Source organism: Fusarium keratoplasticum, chromosome 5, assembly GCF_025433545.1.
Source record: "Fusarium keratoplasticum isolate Fu6.1 chromosome 5, whole genome shotgun sequence".
In the NCBI taxonomy this organism is placed as follows: Eukaryota; Fungi; Ascomycota; class Sordariomycetes; order Hypocreales; family Nectriaceae; genus Fusarium; species Fusarium keratoplasticum.
In genome coordinates, this window is record NC_070533.1 from 2,514,063 (window position 1) to 2,532,539 (window position 18,477).

An 18,477-nucleotide genomic window follows, 5' to 3' on the forward strand; every position below is an offset into this window, starting at 1 on the left:
GGCTCTCTTGATCCAATGGCACGGCGGTATTTGGCGGCTCACGTCATGAGTGCGGGTTTGTCGCGGATCTCGGCAGCCATTGAGATGCCTCTTTTGGTGAGTCACGTGACATATTGTGCACCACCTGCCTAAACCAACTTACTCACCTTCCTGAAGATGCATCATCAACCACAAATTGTGGCATCTTGATGGTATTTTTGTCTACTTACATCCATATCACGATGCCATTTTTGGAAGGCGATTGATGTTGAACCAATACTCATATGACTTTAACCCTATTGATTTGTCCTTGCCAGGGCTTCTGGAACCACGTGGGAAGATGTTTCTCCGCCTCAACGAAGTTCATGGCCAAATATAGACGGCCTCAATTCGCAACCACAAGGAGATAAAAAGCTAGGCAGGACGGACTTAGCGATCAACGACGACTTTTGTTTCTCCGGAGCTGTGCCACCACTCATTAATGAGTCTAGTCGCCTATCCAAGATGGCAATCTCGCATCAGCCCCAAACCTTGTTCTTATTGTTTTCCCGTTTCTTTCCACGACGGGCATATTGTCGCCGTATGCTATCTTTGCTTACTTTGCCATGATTCTCACCGAAGATCACGGCCAAACATCCCTGGTCAGGTAACCACCGAAGGTTATCCCCGTCCCCCCGGGACCGCACGATCTTTGGACTTCGTCAAATGTCTTGGCACAACTGAGCAGGGAGCGGAAGCAGGCCCTCAATTCGTATCTTGACCCAACGGCAAACCTAACATCCGATGAAGATACCCACAGATGACGCTCGAAACGATTGAACATAGGGGAACCAGATTACCGGTGCTCATTACTTGCCGTCAGGTGTAATGTTTCTCCAGCTAAAGAGCTTGCAGATGACTTCTTCCGTCTTGCGCGCGCAAGCAATTCGCTTAAGTCCACCATGTTTACCTATATCTCCGGAATGGAACTGGTGATATGTTCCGGTTTTCTGTTCGCGCAGGATCCTTAGGACTTGTGGAGATTGCCCGGTACAGCCAACAGGACCAAGACCAACGAGTCAAGTCAACCCCGAGATGAAGGGGTTTCCCTCTGTACTCAACGTTGAAAGACACCGAGATCTTGATGAAACGTCGTTTCAACCCCGCAAGTTTTTCAGAGCTCTCCCTCTCCATGGCGGCCGAATCCCGACCGGCTCCCTGGCCGTGTGATACGGACATGTCTCCTGTTTGGACCTCACGATTGCGAAGATGCCATACTGTTGGTGTTGACCACGGGCAGGCTCCCTGGGCCTAGCTTCTTTACACAACTGCGGGACAGGGCATGGTGAGGCAACAATATCACCCCACGAAACCACCCAGCGCAAGCGAGCTTGGACTGGGCCTACGGTGGCGACGGTGCGAGTTAGTAGTGGGGATTCCCGGCCGTTGGTGCTAACGCAGGGGCCGCAAGGCGAAGAAGGCCTCGACTCCTACCAGGAACCCCCTGCCCATAAGATGCGAGTGATATCAGGAAAATCCCACGAGATATTTCAGCCCTTGCCTATATCCCGACCGGAACACAACCGGCTTGACGAGACACAACCCTGGCAAGAGTCCAAGTTTGGGCTGCCAAGCCATACTCCCGGGGATGGGCAAGTCATCCATCGATCAGCACTGAGCCTAACAAATGTGCGACGACAACAGATTCATGACCAAGACTGCCCTCACAACAGTCGAGTCATTGGTTTTGGATCTGCGTCCTGGATGCTCGGGTTTGCCGTGGACGGAGATGCCGATCGCACTCCTTTTGAGATGCATTGCTAGGTTCCCTTTGACCGTCGCTCTACCATCGTCAACTGCTGGTCCATCTTTTAGACTCTATGCCTACCTTAACACCCGGATTAACTGCTAAATTGGTTGAAACCTCCAAGCCAAGCATGACCGCTATCTATTTGAAGCCGAGGTATCAGATGCGTGCATCCAGTTAACTAGTGGCAAGCTAGGCCCTAACTCGTCAACGGATTGGTGTGTTTGTTGGTCTCGGTCTTGTAGGGCTGTTACATAGGTGTGTAGACTCTCTGGGAGCTATCCGGTTGTAGTCTTGGCCAGCACGTGTTCTCGTCCGAACTCCTCTAGCTCGTGGTAGGTAAAGATGGTGTGCCATAATGCCATGCATTATTGTTGCTGCTGAAACGCTCAAAAGAGAAGTGCTGTTTCGTTTCTTGGAGGACGATGAGCAAAAGCAAAGGCTTCACTCTGTCCTGTCTCATCACCGAAATGCCATGAACTTGAGGACGTCATTGTCTTCAACTCCCAGCCATCATGTCTGTTCCAGTCTTTGTGGGACACCTCGGGCTGCCGACTTTCCGGTTCCAGTCTCGGTAGGGGCCGTGGAGAGGACGTTTCATAAAGCATGAAAGAGGGGAGATTGTTTGCTCATTCAACTACACGAAGCTGTTGGGGAGACGATGACTCGTGTATCTCCCTAGGGTTGTGGTCACTAGTCACGTTGCCCCCAAAGGTCACAGGGAAGCTGCAGAGATGTGGCGGGACATGTTATAGAGTTGTGATAACTCTGTACCTTACATGAACTGCATTGTTGTTTACCATCACACAGATTTTGGCGAGTCTAGACTTGACTGATGTGACGTGAATCCACTTTGGTAGCCATGGTGAGGTCCGATATGAACTCGATTAGGACGGCACGCAATCTGATCCGGGGCGATTGGGTTGACAGGAGTGATGAAGCCATTGGAACGCGGTGATGATGATATCTTCCCCGGTCTAGGGTACAACAAGGCATTGTACTGTAGCAAGTGCGACGCCACAAGGTTGTATGGGCATCTGAAGCGAATACTCGGGTTGACATGGATGTCTGGATCAGAAACACTGGTGTTCAGGGGACAAACGACTAGCCCCCAATCTGGAAACGGGCTCGTGGTGGCCATGGTGGGTGGCTGTCAGAAGGGTGACAGATTCCTCCGGTGAATGGCCCATCCCTGGCCGGTTCAACCACCCGGATGAGAAAACGCACGGGATGATGCAAGGGACCCATGCGAGCTGCGGTAAAGCACGGATGACTTGGGTGACTGAAAAGCAAGGTTAACAGAGACAAAGAGGTAAGCTGTGTATGTAGGTGAGCAGGTGAGGGGAAAGCCACCGTGCTTGAAGATGCTACACCAGGTTGCAACAGAGATGTGGTCAATAGATGTGACAAGTGATGTCTCTGCCAAAAGAAGATTGCAAATGCATATGAAACATCATTTTCGTCCCCTTCAGGAGAGGGCTTCGGAGATGGCTACCGAGAAAGAAGCTGTGCCGCGCTCAGATCTTAATAGCCAAGACACAAAGGGCCGGGAGTGTGGCACCCCGTCGGGTAGATGGACGTGTCGAGTATGGCTCGTTCCAGAAGAAATGTTTTTTCACCGGGGAGCTGAACCAGAAGAAGGGTCTAATCTGGACTCCTGTTTCAAGCTGGAGCCTGTCTGGGCCTGGCCGGCTTACGGAAGCAGCCCTGCGACGCTGACAGGTTGGTGATGGAGGTTGAGACAGTGGTCAAGGATGGAATAAGAAACGAGAGCAAACTTGAAGCTGGATGACGTCAAAATAATGAGGGGTCAATAAAGCAGCTGTAATAAGCATTTGCATCACCAAGGTTGTGTTTGCATGCAATCTCTCAACTTGATACCGGATTTTGAAAGCTCATCCGAAGGTGCCACCGCCCTTCGTCCTTGAAAAATGTCGGGTCCCTCGTGTTGCGGCGACGCGATGTTAGTCTGGGTAGGCTTGGCAACCCTTGATCGCCATTCGTCGATCAAACTGAGGTTTGACTTTGACTTTGATCTGCCTCTCGCGTGTAAATGGCCCGACGGCGCGGGATCGCCGCGCTCCACGCGAGATAGAGGTGTCGTGAATGTGCTTTGACAAAGGGAGAGCAAGAAGAGCGGCAGGTGATGACTTTGTTGATTCGCATATGCATGCTTTCAATATCTTGAGACATGAAAGATGTGATATTTTGACTGCATTGCAGGTGTTGTTGGGTTGGACGAGTGGGGTAGGTTGGCTCGTGACAGGTTTGAACTGCACAGGCGGCAGCTCATCAGCCAAAGGGTTTCCGCGTATGTAAATTCGGGGCAAAGAAGCTGTAAGCGAGGGTGTAAGATACGGCATATAGCGCAGCCTACATAGAACATCCGTGCTGGCGGATTCAGGTCCAGTCGATCTTGGTGCCTTCAGGTGGTGTTGAGCGCGCTGAGGGAGGGCCGAGCTTCGACTTTGGCGGAGGCTGAAATCGAGGGTTGATCCAAGGAGAAGGCAACTACAGAGCTCATTGGTCAATCGCAACGGGTTCGACCAGTTGTCTCCGAGGGAATACGACATGGGAGAAGCAAAGATCTCAGGCGAAGCAACCCAATGGAACAGATCGGCGTTGGCTGTGTCTCCCGCCTTGTCCTCTCCTTCCAGATCCGACTGGCCATGAAACGTACCTTCCGCCGCTGCTTCCTGTGAGAGTCAGCTGGAGCTTCAAGGCATAAAAAATTTGCTGGACCTGAGGCATTGGCTTGACTTTCCCATCTTCTGTCAATGCCAAAATGCTTCGACTCCTTTTTTCTTGTTCATCCTCCATCAGAGATCAGCAGCACCGCACGAGCCATCGCTTCTCGTTTCTTTAACGACGATGATTGATGGGAAGTTTTGCACGATAATTCAGCCCTCGCCCTTGAGCAACCAGCGTGCCAAGAGAGTCCGGCTCAACTGGCCCCTGTCTCAAGCAACGGCGAGCCCAAGGGGCCCCTGATCATCGAGCGTCATGGTGGAGCGGCTACCCCTGCCTCGGCGTCGGTAGCGCGGCGGGCCCTGGCTCCATCGAGCCCCCCGGTCGGTTCCAGGGGCACCTGGGACCTCAGGGAGAGAACCACAAGGGACGGACAGAGAGGTATGATTGAGCAGACGGCCGACGAGGCGTTGAATGGCGGCCGTTGGCAACCTCCTGGTCTGTTCTTTTGCACTACCCAAAGACCTTCTGAGTTCTGACAGGCCTAGTCCATCCATTCCCTTTTCTGCCTCGACCCCGACCCTGGGCCCTCCAGGTGGCGCTTTGCTGCCACTTGCAGCCACGAGTATCGGGCCCGTCAACACCAACACCCCCCTGGCTTCTCCCGCGTCCCCAGACCTCTCTGCGCTCTTGTCTCAGGCCGGTGTACCAAAGCTTCTCGATGCTTTTTGCCTCCGGGGCGTGACACCATCTGGCGGGGCTCTTGGGTCCATGGCCGTGGCTAGGGGGCCCGATATCCCATCACGGTCATCAGCAAGGGGCGGATGACTGAGAAACGGCCTGGTAGTCTCCGGTGACTGCGTGCCTGGGCAGATGTAAGCGAAGGAACCCAGCTCAGAGCGCGCCATCTTGGCATTAAGCCGTCGTCTGGGGTTGACATCCACACTTAGATTTGTTATATACCCTCAATGCCAGAGTCGACGTTGCAATCTGGTCCTGCCTGCCTGCCAGCCTCCTCGAACCCGAAACACTCCAACCCTACCGTGTGCCTGTTTGACCTATGCTATAGCTCGCCGCCCTAGCACCGACGGCAGTGTCATCTGAAGCCGGCGCCCTCAATCTCTGACACTGACCTACTTCCTCTTCTGGCTACCCGAGCAAACAGGATTGTTTCGACACAATGGCTCACATTGCCAAGTGCATCGTCGATATCGACGCCAACCATATAACTAAGCCACCGTCGCAGCCTGCAAACGAGCTGGTATGACCCCAATTCTCTTCCCATCCAAACCTCTTGCCCTGGCCCAGACTTACCTGTGCCATCTTTCCAGAAAACATCCCCCCAGCCCGAGAAGCCCTTCACCTGGAGAATGCAGCAACCCGAGCCATCCAGGAAGTATCAGCTCTTCCCCAAGGAGAGGCGATTGCCCATCCTGAACAGTGGCAAGAACCCGGAATCTGAGAAGGCTGCCCCGGCTCCCGCCGCCCCTTCAGCCTCGACAAACGAAAAAGCAGAGAAACAATCGGTTCCCAATAGCTTCAAGAAGAGACTCAACCAGGCCAGCTTGGTCCGACGCCGCAAGATCAGTGTGCCCGAGGTTGGACCTATGACAACTGTTCAAGAGCTTTCAATGGACTCACGTACGCACACACCCAGTATACATTCCAAGATTGGAAACTGACTCGATTGCAGCAACCATTCCTGGTCGCCCGCCGTTTCACGAGCGCTCTATTAGTGCTCCAGGCCACTCAAGCAGGAAGCACCAACTTACGGATACCTTCCTTTATATCTCTAGCGATGATGAAGGCCCTGATCCTCGCGAGGAGAAAGAGTCTCGCCATCCAATGCCTCAAGGCTCGATCCCCATCTCGCCCAAGCATCTTGCCCCATTGGTCATCCCCAAGTCTGATGCACACTCGCCCCTACTCCGACGCCAGCAATCTCTCAACTACTTCCCCACGAGGAATGATTCGCTTAGAACTGGCCGTAACAATGTGTCACCCAGAAGCCGAACTCCTTACACTCCCGCTTCCTCGATGCCCGATCTCACAACTCCCAAATCAGCATCGACCAATGGAGCTTCTACTGGAGCGCTACCAACTCCAGTTTCGGCACCGATAACCGAATCCCGACCTGCGTCCCCCAAGCCTGCAGAGGGCCGTTTCACTCCCACTTTGACGGCTGAACCGAGCAGCGTCTTTCGGGGTCACCGAAGGGGCGGCTCTGAATCATCGAGCATGACGGACCGAGGTCGCCCACGAAAGAGGCCCGACTTGCGCACTAACAACGGACCAATTATCCAGAGGACAGAGTCCAAGAGGAGCAAGAGCTCTGAGAAGAAGGCTTTTGAGAAGCTCCCCACTGGTGTGAAACAAGCGGACGCCACACAACAGCTCGAACAATCGGAGCTTGATTTGCTTCAGAAGCAAGCCTTTGCTCAAGTGGGGCGATTCGAGGTGCTCAAGTCGACAGACGTTGAGGCTCTATCAAAGGAACTTCGTCACTTGGATGAGAGAACCGAGTACCTCCGTCGTACCTACAATGCTCTCCGTGTAGGCCGCCGAAACCTCCACTCGCGTATCTGCCAGTATCTGCGCTCTCCTCGCGTGGCCAAGTTTAGCCACGACTCGATGCTGAAGCAAGAGGAGGCGCTTGCCGAGCTGGATGCTTCTATTGACGACTGGGTCAACAAGCTGGAGCAGGCAGAGAACCGACGCACTCGTGTTCGTCAAAAGCTTCTTGAGCACGTTGCGGCAGCTGCTTGTCTCCCTGTCGGCGGACTGCCCATGACACCCGAGCCACAGCAGCAACAGGCACCGAGCAGCACTCCCTCTTCAGGTGTCGGCAACATCTCGACACCGCCCCGAAGCCCTTCTAAGGATACCTTCACATCTCCTCACAGCACAAGCAGCCCACACAACTCGCCCTCGCCCCAACGTGTTGTGGCTCAAGTCCCAAGCACCATCCTGGAGCAGCCTGTCATTGAGGAGGCAGAGACACAGGAGGAGGAGCCAGAGGAGCGCCCAACAGCCATGGCATCTTTGAAGCGATCCGACGTTGAGAGCATTCGCATCTATGCCGGAGACGACGTTTATGCCCTCTTGGCTGATGTTGAGAACGAAATCACTCTGATGAGCAAGCAAGCCAGCGAACCCCCATCGGCAGTCGACATGATGGAGACTAAACGGATCGCACTCCATCGTCAACGAAGCCACGAGATGCTCAATGGCTTGTCTATTGATAACTATGCCATGAAGCGAAGGGATATCTCTGAGCCCAGAGCAGTGTCTCCCTTGGCATCGCCCCCAACGACCCGTGAAAGCGAGCCTGCTGAGGACGACATTCCCCTTCTTACGAATACTGTCTACAAGCCTTGATGGCTCAGCACAAACCCAACACTTTTAATCACTTCATCGTTCAGCACCACTTTACTATGAATTACGGCCGACCCCATACAATCCTTTGATACCCCCAGCATATTTCTCGACTCTTTCTTAGCATCATCATTATTCATATTATCATTAAGCCTTTTTTTCATTGCCTCTTAACGAGACCACCACGGCTGCAACAGCATGTTAGACATCTCATATCATATCATGTACTATCATTGGGCGGTGTTGGCAGGTTTACTCTGCGTTTCCTGTACACTTTTTTTTTTTTTTTTTTGGTTGGTGATTGGCGCATCACATTAAGCCCTGTATCTTTACTATCTACACTGGGACACTCTAGATCCCTTGTCTAATCATATATTACTCAAAACCTTACTTGTCAACTTTCAAGTCCTTTCCATTGTGACTGTATGTCGTATTTGACTTGGTATTCACGTCGCACCATGATGTTAGTATGCTGTCTCCTCGGCTGAATATGGTTGAAGGGGGAAAGCCCCACGTTCCCATCACAGTGTCACCAGCCAGTATGCATATCAAGGTTGAGAAATACGGATACGGGCAAGGATAAGGGTGTCTATCAGATGCGTCAATCCCTGAGGGTTGTTAGATGGTAGGGGTTAAGGATTGATGGTCTTGACCGAGTTTGGATACGTTGTAAACAAAAGAAGGTTATCACGTTGAAAGAGGAAGGAGACGTAATCTAGAACAATGTGAGGAAGATCAGGGGGCACACTAGGAAGTCAATAGGTGGAGGTTTTTTTTTCACATTGTCTTGGATAGAATATACGTAGGACTTGGCAAGAGAGATAGTGTCTGGACGTCAATTGCATGACTTCAAGACCTCGAGATTCTTGATCATCGGATTGTGGGAGACCCGCAAGCAAGACCTTGTCCACCGGATAAAGAGACCAAGCGTTCTTCGCCTGTTGATGGGCACACATTGAGTAACTAAGCCACGAGCCTCCATCCCCAGGCTGTCAAGAACATGGCTCCCGGTTCCTGGAAGATGATCAACCCTGCTCCCGCTTCCATCCCCTCCCCTAGTCTAGCGTTCATCCCAAGACCGGACGAAAAAAAGAAAGATGATCCTCCCACGTGCAGCCCATGGCTAGTAAACGGTCAACCGTCGATAATCGTACGACGGCTTTTGGCCCCCCCCCTTTCACATGCGTTTACTTTTCTTTTTGGTTTTCGCGTGGGTCCCGGACGGCGCGGAGATTGAGGAGGACCGTGGGCTTGACAAGGGGAAGGGATGGGGGCGATCTACCACCACCGGCCGGTGAAAGAGTTGCTTTTTTGTCCGGGTGGGCTATGGGGGAGTAAAGTGCAACTCAGACGGGGAGGATTGTTTACTCTTTTGTGAGGAGAGATGACGTGTACGGAATCGAATTGTCCGCGCAGAGGCCATTGATTGCTGCACATTCGCGGGTATGTTTGGTTGAGTATCCGTAGAATGTGACAAGACGTCTCTAGTCTATAGCCCTCCCCTGAGCGGTGATTCGGACGATGGATTCTTCGGGCGGTGCTTCGGGCGTGAGATCATGCCCGTCTTGTCTTGGTGAATATAAGCGTCTTTTTACGCGTCTTCCTTCGTTCCGGTATTAATAAAAGCGAGCGAGGCCATCAAGGCCCCCGTCTCGACATATCTACTATACATGATCCTCTTCCTCTTCCTCTTCTAGTGCAGTTTGCAACAACATTTAAAAACCCATCTGCTCCGTTGCCGTTGCCGGAGTTGCCCTTCTGTGTGATTGATGTTCACCCCCTCCCAAAGTCGTACAAGAAAAACACAAAAAAGCAAGCCTTTCCCTTCCTTGGATCTCAGCAAGAAACCCTCGAATACACCAAACACCAGGTCATGTTTCTTTCCCATCACATTACGTATTACTCGCGCAGAAATCAGTGTGTCACAATTCGCACAACTTGTAGGATCAGCCCAAAGAGCAGTCCCCGAGCCACCTCTTCGATCTGGAGACAGTCAAACACTCGGCCGAGTGCCTCGCCTGTCGCAGCCTGACCCATCACGCCCATCAGCGCAGCTGGCAGGCCGCTCTGGATGAGCAGACGACGAGCCTTGACACGGAGCTTCTCCTTCTCGTCCGCCGTGAGCTCTGCGGGCCATGCGGCAAGCTCTTGCTCTGTGGGCATCATGTTCTCCCGGATCTTGCGCAGCTGGTGAGCCAGGCCCGCGTCAGACGTGTTCGCGTCGATGACGGACTTTTGGATCAGCGACTGGACCGTCAAGAGGGACGGGTTGCCGGGGCGAAGCAGGAATGATTTGGCTGCCGTCAAGAGGGTGCGTCGGATGTTCCATGCCGAAGACAGCGTGTACATCTCATTGATGACGGCAAATAGCAGCTCAACTGCAACCCGTGTCTCAGGCTCGGAGAGCTGAGCATACTGCCTGGCAGGTTTCAGAGATAACCTCTTGCCTCCCGAGACAGACGGAGGAGGTGTCGGGATCTGCTGTGAGCCCTTGCGTCCGTGCTGCTGGTTCAGGAAGCTATCGTTCATCTTGTCTTGCATGTCACCGTTGCCCTCGGGCGATCCATAGTCATCCGCGATCTGATCAGGTGGAGGTGGCAGCTTCGTAAAGTCGAGACTGGCTGATGAAGGAGATCGTAGCTGTGCAAGGCTCGGCGCACGGCTATGCTCCCGACTAGGACGAGCACTTGCTGATGCCGACCCGGTCTCCTTACGGTCTGCTCGGCTCATGCGTAGCTCTGGATCCGACTCACTCTGCGACTGGTAGCTAGGACGACGCTCCATGGGGGGCATCTTTCCAGGCTGCGTAGATACAACCGACGACCGCTGGCTGTCCATGCTGTCCCGTGCCGAGCGAGCCGGAGATCGCATACCATCGATCCGAGTCGGAGGTGTCGAGATGGAGAGTCTGCTCGAGTGGCTCGTCAAATCTACAGACTGGCTCGTAGTCTTCCTGCTGAGGCCCGGAAAGTTGCCAAAAACTCCTGTAACGCCTCCAACCAAGGTCTTGCCTCCCTCCATGGCACCCTTGGGCGCCGTTGTCAGCACGTCCAGCATGCCCTTGCCCATAGACTCCCACCCGAAGCCAGACTTGGATTCACTGTGTGTATGCCCCTTAGACTTTTCCAGGAATCGCTTCATGCCTTCACTCTCGGCCAGACTTTGGTACCAACAGGCATCTCGAAGATACCTCTCCAGCTCGCCACGGAGTGACTCGCGAGTGTGGACTTTCCAGTCTGGTAGGTCCTTGTGAAGTTCAGTGAAAGCCGTGGCGCCCGAGATATTCGCAATTCGCCTCAAGATTTCATGGAGAGTCTCGAAATCATTATATCTTCGTACAATCATCCACCCAGCATAGCCAGCCACAGATGGCTCGACTTGGACCCAGTAGTCCCATGTAGGCTTGGTGCGGATACGGCTCTTGTCGCCCGTGGCATCATCGTGCAGGGTGATGGAAGCATTATGGAGAGTAAGAGGCGCTTTCTTAGGTGGCTCATCCTCTTCGTTGTCTTGGCCCGGAGGCACAATCTGGTCAAAGCTCGTGAAGCGAGTGCCCTCTGATCCCTTGGGGGATGATTCAGGGCTTGAAGAGTCCATGGGCGATCGTGGCGTAATCGGAGTCGGGGCAATATCGCTCTTGGTAGAAAAGCCCTCGGTTGACGTTGCCGATGGGAGGGACCTTTCAGCATATGCAGCAGACTTGGGAGATTGCTCACCCGTGGTGGATAGTCTCTTGCTAGCGTTTGATGTTGTGCTGGATCCCTTCATAGAATTGACCGACTCGCGCTTTCGTCTTGCGTCTTCCTCAGCAATCATTTGGTTCATGCGCTTCATTTCTTCCATGGCGTCATCCATTTCCTCCTCTGCCTTGCTCAGCTTCTTCTTGTGACCAAGGGGCTCCTTTCTTCGAGCTCTTTCGTTCTCGAGTGAGCTGCGTCCCGGCTTTGCGATACCGACGTTTCCGACATTGCCGTCTAAATCCGCAAACACATTCGTGGTAGCGGTCGCCTCAGGGCCACGCTGCATGCCAACATCAATGGCCTGGTTCAAGTCAGGTTCGCCGGCTTCGAGGAGATACACAATCCATCCGTTGATCCAATCAGCTTGGCTACATGTTTGTAGCGTCTTCTCAAGAACCGAGTTCGCAAGAATCTCACGCAAGAAAACACGGGCAGGATCGCAGTTGTATGCGTTACGATCGAGAAAGCCTAGCAAGTCTTCAGCCACCATCTTGAACTTGGCGGCTTGCTGGCGCTGGTTTAGCAGATTGGCCAGGTGGCAGTCGGGATTGGCGGCAAGGTAGTTGTAGACGGCGTCGGCCGCTGTCATGCTGCTGTCGGGGGGCAGTTCGGCAAAGGCGGATGCGAGCTCGGACATGAATACGATGATGATCGATGACGAGTTGGTGAGGAGGTCGAGGAATGCGTCTGCGGGTCTCTTGCGGCTCAGGTGATTCGAGACGGCGAGAAGATACGAGGTGAGCGTCTTCCGGCAGGCCAGAGGAAATGAATGGTCAGCCGGAATGATCGGGCTGTACCACCATTTGACGTAGTCCCTAATAACGGCGTCGACGAGTCCTCCAAGGGCTTCCCGAGTCTCAGGGCGGAACTCGTCAAAGTTTTTGATAGCTGTCTCTTCATCGTCGCTACTGTCCTCGGCTTTCTCCTCTGTTTTGTTGTTCTTGGATTCGAGCAGCCGTTCTATAACGTCGATGCCTCGTTCTCCTCGGACTGCCCTAGAGACCTCTGGGTTTCGAGCTTCCCACGAGATGAAGCCAACAACACCGCCGAATGCGCCGATAAGGACGAGGCCCAGTCGTCCCATGGTCAGGTATGTGAAGGCAGCGAAGCCGACTGCTACACCAGCAAGGGAACCAGGAGTCGCAGTAGCTAGAAAGTGGAGGACCTTGGCGACAGGTGTCTCTTCATCGGAAGGGCATGTTGCGTCGGCGGTCGTATTATTCGTTGTCGTCTCGGGCTTCTTAGGGGTCGTATCGTTTGTTGATTGTGTCTCTTTGACGGAACCATTCACCAGCTTGTCCATCAGCACTGGCTTCTCGTTTTGTTGAGTTGAAGCTGGTGAGCCATTCAGCTCTTCGCCCTTGAGCTCTGGCGAAGCCGGGCGGTTGGCACCTTGCTGATGCGCATCTTGGTCGGGGATTGAAGTTGAATTCATCGGGAAGGGGAAGCTGTTTTTTGATGCTTCTTGCGCAAGGGATGGGGGGTAGCTTTCCCTAGTGAACAACCGTAGCGAAACCGTCGGGGGAGATCGTCACCATAGCAATAGAAATAGCAGGAGTTGAAGGGCGAAGGTGACGATGAGGTGACGGAATGCGAAAGGCAATGGAAGGTTGGTGTAGGATCGAAAAGTCGCCTGGAACGCTCAGGGAATGTATCACTTGGTGTCTCGTCTGGAGTGGGAGGTTGTGTCGCGTGTCCTGCGATTTGCTCGGCCGGGCAGGGCTACCACGAAGGTTTCAAATTGCCAAGGATTGGAATTGCTTGTCTTTGTCTGTCAGGGGTCGAGGCCCGTAAAACCCCCTAAAAGCCCCTGGGCCCCCTGCTGTTGTCAGCGGCTCGTTCGCTGCTGGCGCTGTCGGCGTCAATGATGGGGTTGCAACTGCCACTAAAAACGGCACACAGCATGGGGCTGTTGAGGGCTAACGCAGCCCCTGATCGATTGATGGACCCCTCCACATGCGAATACGGCATCCAAGGATGGATCCCTTCATCTGGCCAATCTTTGTGAGGAGCTGACTGTGTTGTTTCGTTTAATTAGCCGTGCTGCGCGAGCAGGGCTCACCTTGGTAATCGACGATCTGAATTTTCTTTGCTCTGCCTCTTTCATGTGCTTCTTTCGTTTGCCATGTCAGCTGATGAGACTGACGCCCTCAAGCCCGCTGTCGGCATGGATTAGAAGGATGGAATGTATGAATATTTTCGCATGAAACAAGAATGGAATGCAGACAACTCCCTCGCTTCGAATGACTTAATAGCCTCTGATTGGCTGGCGGCAGTTCCGCGTGCAAGGGTGTTAATTAAACAAGTCGAGTCACGTGGGTTGGTGTCACATCAACTCCCCGCGTATCAGACGCGTCCCGCAAACAGTTGACAATTCAACATCAGCTCAACCTCGACATCAAATCCATCTGCCACGACTGTTCTGTTGCCGTCTCCTTATCGGGATTCGGGTCGCGATCCTCATTCTAGCCTTCTGGTTCATCGTTTAGCGCACACGACCTATCGCGACTCTTATCAAAATGGCCCGCATGGCGACCAAGAAGCGCGCCGCTGAATCCGACTCGAGCGACGCCGAGGTTGCCCCCAAGGCAGTCAAGAGGACGAAGAGCTCTGGATCCGGCCCAGCTCCAGATGGCAAGGATGATGAAGGTCATCCATACTGGGAGGTACGCGCATATGCCTTCTGCGCTGATACTCGTTGAGTCGCTAACGCGAACTCGTCAGCTCTCCAACAAGCGCCGGATTGGCGTCTCTCAGTTCAAGAAGATGAGCTTCATCAACATCCGAGAATATTACGACAAGGATGGCAAGACTCTTCCCGGTAAGAAGGTGAGTTGCTGAAACTTCGCAATGTGGGGGTGCATGTTAATCAACGGATGCCAGGGTATCTCCCTTTCTGTTGAGCAGTACAATGCCCTCGTCAAGGCCATTCCAGCCATCAACGCCGCCCTTCGCGCACAAGGCGAGAAGGTTGAGGAGCCCGAAGATGAGGCCGAGAGCGCCCTCGTGCCCGTTTCGAAGCCCAAGAAGGAGAGGAAGAGATCTCCCAAGGCCAACATCGAGGCAACCAGTGATGAAGAGGAATGATGTCGTGTTGATTGGGGTTATACCAGCGAGGAGAGTATTGCATCGATACATCGGGTCTGGAGTCAGGCGTTTTCGGCGGGAAGCCGGATGAGTATGGTTTTGTGAAGAGAGTGCTACCAAACTTCATGTGAAAGAAGATATGAGTTATTTCTGTCGGGGAGCCAATTATAGTGGACAGCAAACCCATAAAGGCAAAGCATTGACAGTCTCTTGTGAAGTTGTGTGCAGTTGGCTGGTGGGATTTTATCTGGGTTGTGTAGATTCGATGTGGCATATGGAACACGGGAGAAATCTTGGCACCAAGTCAGTGCACTCTCCCTCCCAGTCCTCATCCTGAAAACTCGTAGCTGTCACGGCCCAATAGCTTGACCTGTTGTCTGAGCGCGACCCCGCGGATGGATAAGGTTGTTGGCCAATAGATGGCCCGTCGATAGTCTGCCAGACAGCCGGGATCACATCAGACAACACTTCCTTTCCTCCCAAGATGCTAGCCTCAAATGTCTCTAGCATAAGGCTTTAACACCGGCCAAGAAGCCGCTGGGCTTAGCGCCTAACGGAGCATGGCTTTGTCCTGCACCTTGAATGGGGTCATTAGCTGGGTGCATATCGCGGGAATCAATGATAAAGGACAGGCGTCAATGGCCCTTGTTTGGTAGAAGCCATCCATGTCAGCGATTAAGACGAAAAGACAAACATTCGATTTATAGATAACAGAGAATCAGCGTGGTTAAGACTTGCTGTGAAGCTGTGTTCGGTCAAGAGATGCAGATTGCAATTCATAACCTCCTTTCTCGTGCATTAGTGGTGCTGGGATGGTTGAGATCTCAGAAGGCAATCCAAGGCTCCGTACCGCTGCCGTGGCTGAAAAGATCAGGAATTAGATGCCTGACCTTGAGATTCATCGTCTTTACCCGCGTCAAACTCCTTTTCCCAGCAAAGATTGCCGACCTTTAATGGCTTTTGGTGTCCAAGGGGCCAGACACCCTTGCATGTCTTATTCCCGGCCGGCTCGCCCAGACCCCGGGGTCCGTCCCGAGAGAGCAGATGGGAGCAAAGAATTCCATATCGAGAGGGAGAGCTAAGGATGCCTTCCAGATCCGGTGAATGACGGGCATCATCATCCTCAAGAAGACGGGGGTCGGGTTAATCTCGAACAATTGGATGCGGCTGATCCAAGTGTCGCTGACCGAGGACTGCGCCCCGCTAGGCGCTTGGAAGCGCTGGAGATCAGGAACTTGATCAGCAACTTGGGCATTGGCAAATATCGGATGGGAAGCCGATGGTGATCAGGTTTGATGCAACTGTTGTATGCGGCTTCAGCGTCTTTCAGCGTCTATACGAGCTGTGCAGAGCACTCGCATCACTCCCTAGACCATCGATATGTAACAAAACTCAACATCGACATCACTAGATCCAACAATACATCTAAATCTGGACCATCGTGAACCGCCATGACCGATAACGGTATCCTACACGATCCCGAGACCCAGACACGTCCCTGGGGATGGGATTGCTAGCTCTAGTGCCGCCTGACACTAGATCCATGGAGCCTAGCCCCTGGAAAATACGGGGATCATCAAACCTCGCACGCCTCTCAACTCCTATTATTACCTTCTGAGCTGTCCTCTTCAAGGTTTGGAGAGCCGCCTTGTCTCACCTTTTGCATCTACAATTGATCTTTTATACTGTAGTCTCTTCTTTTCTCTACTGATCTTTAAAAACCCGTCACTCATTTTATTTCCATCTTTCCTCGCCACCTTTTTAGCGCTCGCTGGGAACTTACTCGTCGGGTCTTCCGCCCAGTGACGCAGGCACTGACGCACTCACACGATCCTTCGTTTCATCCCGGATTTGAAAGGCAGGGAGTCACGTGCGCATCACTTTGTACGACCTCTCTGCCCTTTTTTTAATCAACTACTGTCTTTTCATTACTTATCTATCGGACGTCGTACATAACCAATCGCAGAAATGAGGATCTCGTGGCGCCTGGGCTCGGGGTACGTCGAGTCGGTGGATGATTACATCGGAGTCTTGGTGCCGTTGGATGAGGCCCATCTTTTCAGCCAAGCGGCGAAGTCGAAAAAGTCTACCGAGAATGAAAAGGCTGAGGGCGAACTCGATGACCTGGAGGCCAAGGAGGAGCGCGAGGGCATGCTTGGGGGCGATCCTGGCGAGTACACCATCGAGGGTCTACGAAAAGAGATGAGGGAAGGGCGACAAGGACGATGGACGACGTATGAGAGTAAGTGGATGAGCATGGACAATTCAAGGCATTGGAAGCTAACATTGGCACAGTCAAATCAAAACTCATGAACAAGGCGGTTGGGGATATCGGCATGGGTAGCTACAATTGGCAGCTATTTGTGCTCTGCGGCTGCGGATGGTTTGCCGATAACCTCTGGATGCAGGGAGTCTCCCTTACTCTCCCGTCTCTATCAGCCGAGTTCGGCGTCGACGAAAAGACGGTTCGATACACGACCAGCGCCCTGTTCGTCGGCCTCTCCATCGGCAGCTTCTTCTGGGGCATCGGCTCCGACTTTCTGGGCCGTCGCATCGCCTTCAACATGACCCTCCTCATCACCAGCATCTTTGGTATCATGGCCGCCTACGCCCAGAGCTGGGGTGGCGTCTGCTTCTTCTACGCCGCTCTCGGTTTTGGTGTCGGTGGCAACCTCCCCGTCGACGGCGCCCTGTTCCTCGAGTTCCTCCCCGACGCCTCCAGCGCTCTCCTGACGCTCTTGTCCGTGTGGTGGCCCATCGGTCAGCTGGCCTCCTCGCTCGTTGCGTGGTACTTTGTCGCCAACTGGCCCGTTGAGCAGGGTTGGAGGTACTTTTTGGTCACCATTGGCGTCATCACATTTGCCATGTTTGTCGTCCGCTTCTTCATCTTCCACCTATTCGAGTCGCCCAAGTTTCTCCTCAACAAGGGCCGACAGCACGAGGCCGTCGCTGTCATCCACGGACTGGCCTACCGCAATGGCACAAAGACTTGGCTTACTTCGGACCTGCTCGATCAAGTTGCCCTTGAGGATGACGAGGAGGGTATTCCTCGTGTAACAGAGCAGCGAAGGCCAAAGCAGTCTGCTGCGGATGCTCTCCGAGAGAAGCTCCGGTCCATTTCCGGAGAACGTCTGCGCCCCCTGTTCAAGAACAAGACTCTCGGGCTCGCCACGGCGCTCATCTGGTTCTCCTGGGCCAGTATCGGCATGGGCTATCCTCTCTTCAACGCCTTTCTTCCTCAGTACTTTGCCCGTACACACGCCGACTCGAACGAGGGCTTCCAGTCCGAGACGGACACCATTTCAGCAGAGACATATCGCAACTATGCTATAGCCTCCATCATGGGCGTCCCCGGCTCTCTACTAGCTGCCTTTCTCGTCGACCACCCATCCCCCTTCTTCGGCCGTCGGGGAACGCTTGCCAGCTCTACTCTTCTTTCCGCCATCTTCCTCTTCCTCTTTGTCTTTTATGGCACGACCTCGACCGCCCAGCTGCTCATGTCGTGCGTCGAGGCGTTTGCCCAGAACATCATGTACGGCGTCCTCTACGCCTTCACGCCCGAAATCTTCCCTGCCCCTGTCCGCGGCGCTGGTACCGGCGTGGCCAGCTTCCTCAACCGCGTCACCGGCCTCATGGCGCCTGTCCTTGCGGCTACAGTTCCCGGTGATGGTGCTACTACGCCCATCATCATGTCAGCTGTCCTGATCTTGTCAGCCTTTGTTGCCATTTGCTTGATCCCTATCGAGACAAGAGGTGCCCAGCGCCTGTAAAGTCCAAAACATTGGAAACATAATAGATACTCGTAGAGCCCCTGACCTTGCG

General features: G+C 53.5%; 4 protein-coding genes across 4 annotated transcripts; 3 read left to right on the forward strand and 1 right to left on the reverse strand.

Moving 5' to 3' along the window:
• Nucleotides 1-5,633: 5,633 nt before the first annotated feature.
• Nucleotides 5,634-7,831, forward strand: NCS57_00741000 (Uds1 domain-containing protein; the record flags this gene model as incomplete). Its single annotated transcript, XM_053057261.1, has 3 exons — nucleotides 5,634-5,714; nucleotides 5,785-6,094; nucleotides 6,147-7,831. 3 exons carry the CDS (start codon nucleotides 5,634-5,636, stop codon nucleotides 7,829-7,831), a joined length of 2,076 nt encoding a protein of 691 aa, XP_052913456.1.
• A 1,911-nt stretch (nucleotides 7,832-9,742) lies between these two features.
• Nucleotides 9,743-13,003, reverse strand: NCS57_00741100 (PXA domain-containing protein; the record flags this gene model as incomplete). Its single annotated transcript, XM_053057262.1, has 1 exon — nucleotides 9,743-13,003. The coding sequence occupies one exon, from the start codon at nucleotides 13,001-13,003 to the stop codon at nucleotides 9,743-9,745; it is 3,261 nt and encodes a 1,086-aa protein (XP_052913457.1).
• A 1,084-nt stretch (nucleotides 13,004-14,087) lies between these two features.
• Nucleotides 14,088-14,655, forward strand: NCS57_00741200 (PC4 domain-containing protein; the record flags this gene model as incomplete). The annotated part of the gene is made up of 3 exons (XM_053057263.1): nucleotides 14,088-14,234; nucleotides 14,293-14,397; nucleotides 14,452-14,655. The coding sequence occupies 3 exons, from the start codon at nucleotides 14,088-14,090 to the stop codon at nucleotides 14,653-14,655; spliced, it is 456 nt and encodes a 151-aa protein (XP_052913458.1).
• Nucleotides 14,656-16,623: 1,968 nt separating this feature from the next.
• NCS57_00741300 (MFS domain-containing protein) lies at nucleotides 16,624-18,425 on the forward strand (the record flags this gene model as incomplete). The annotated part of the gene is made up of 2 exons (XM_053057264.1): nucleotides 16,624-16,897; nucleotides 16,951-18,425. The coding sequence occupies 2 exons, from the start codon at nucleotides 16,624-16,626 to the stop codon at nucleotides 18,423-18,425; spliced, it is 1,749 nt and encodes a 582-aa protein (XP_052913459.1).
• Nucleotides 18,426-18,477: the final 52 nt, after the last annotated feature.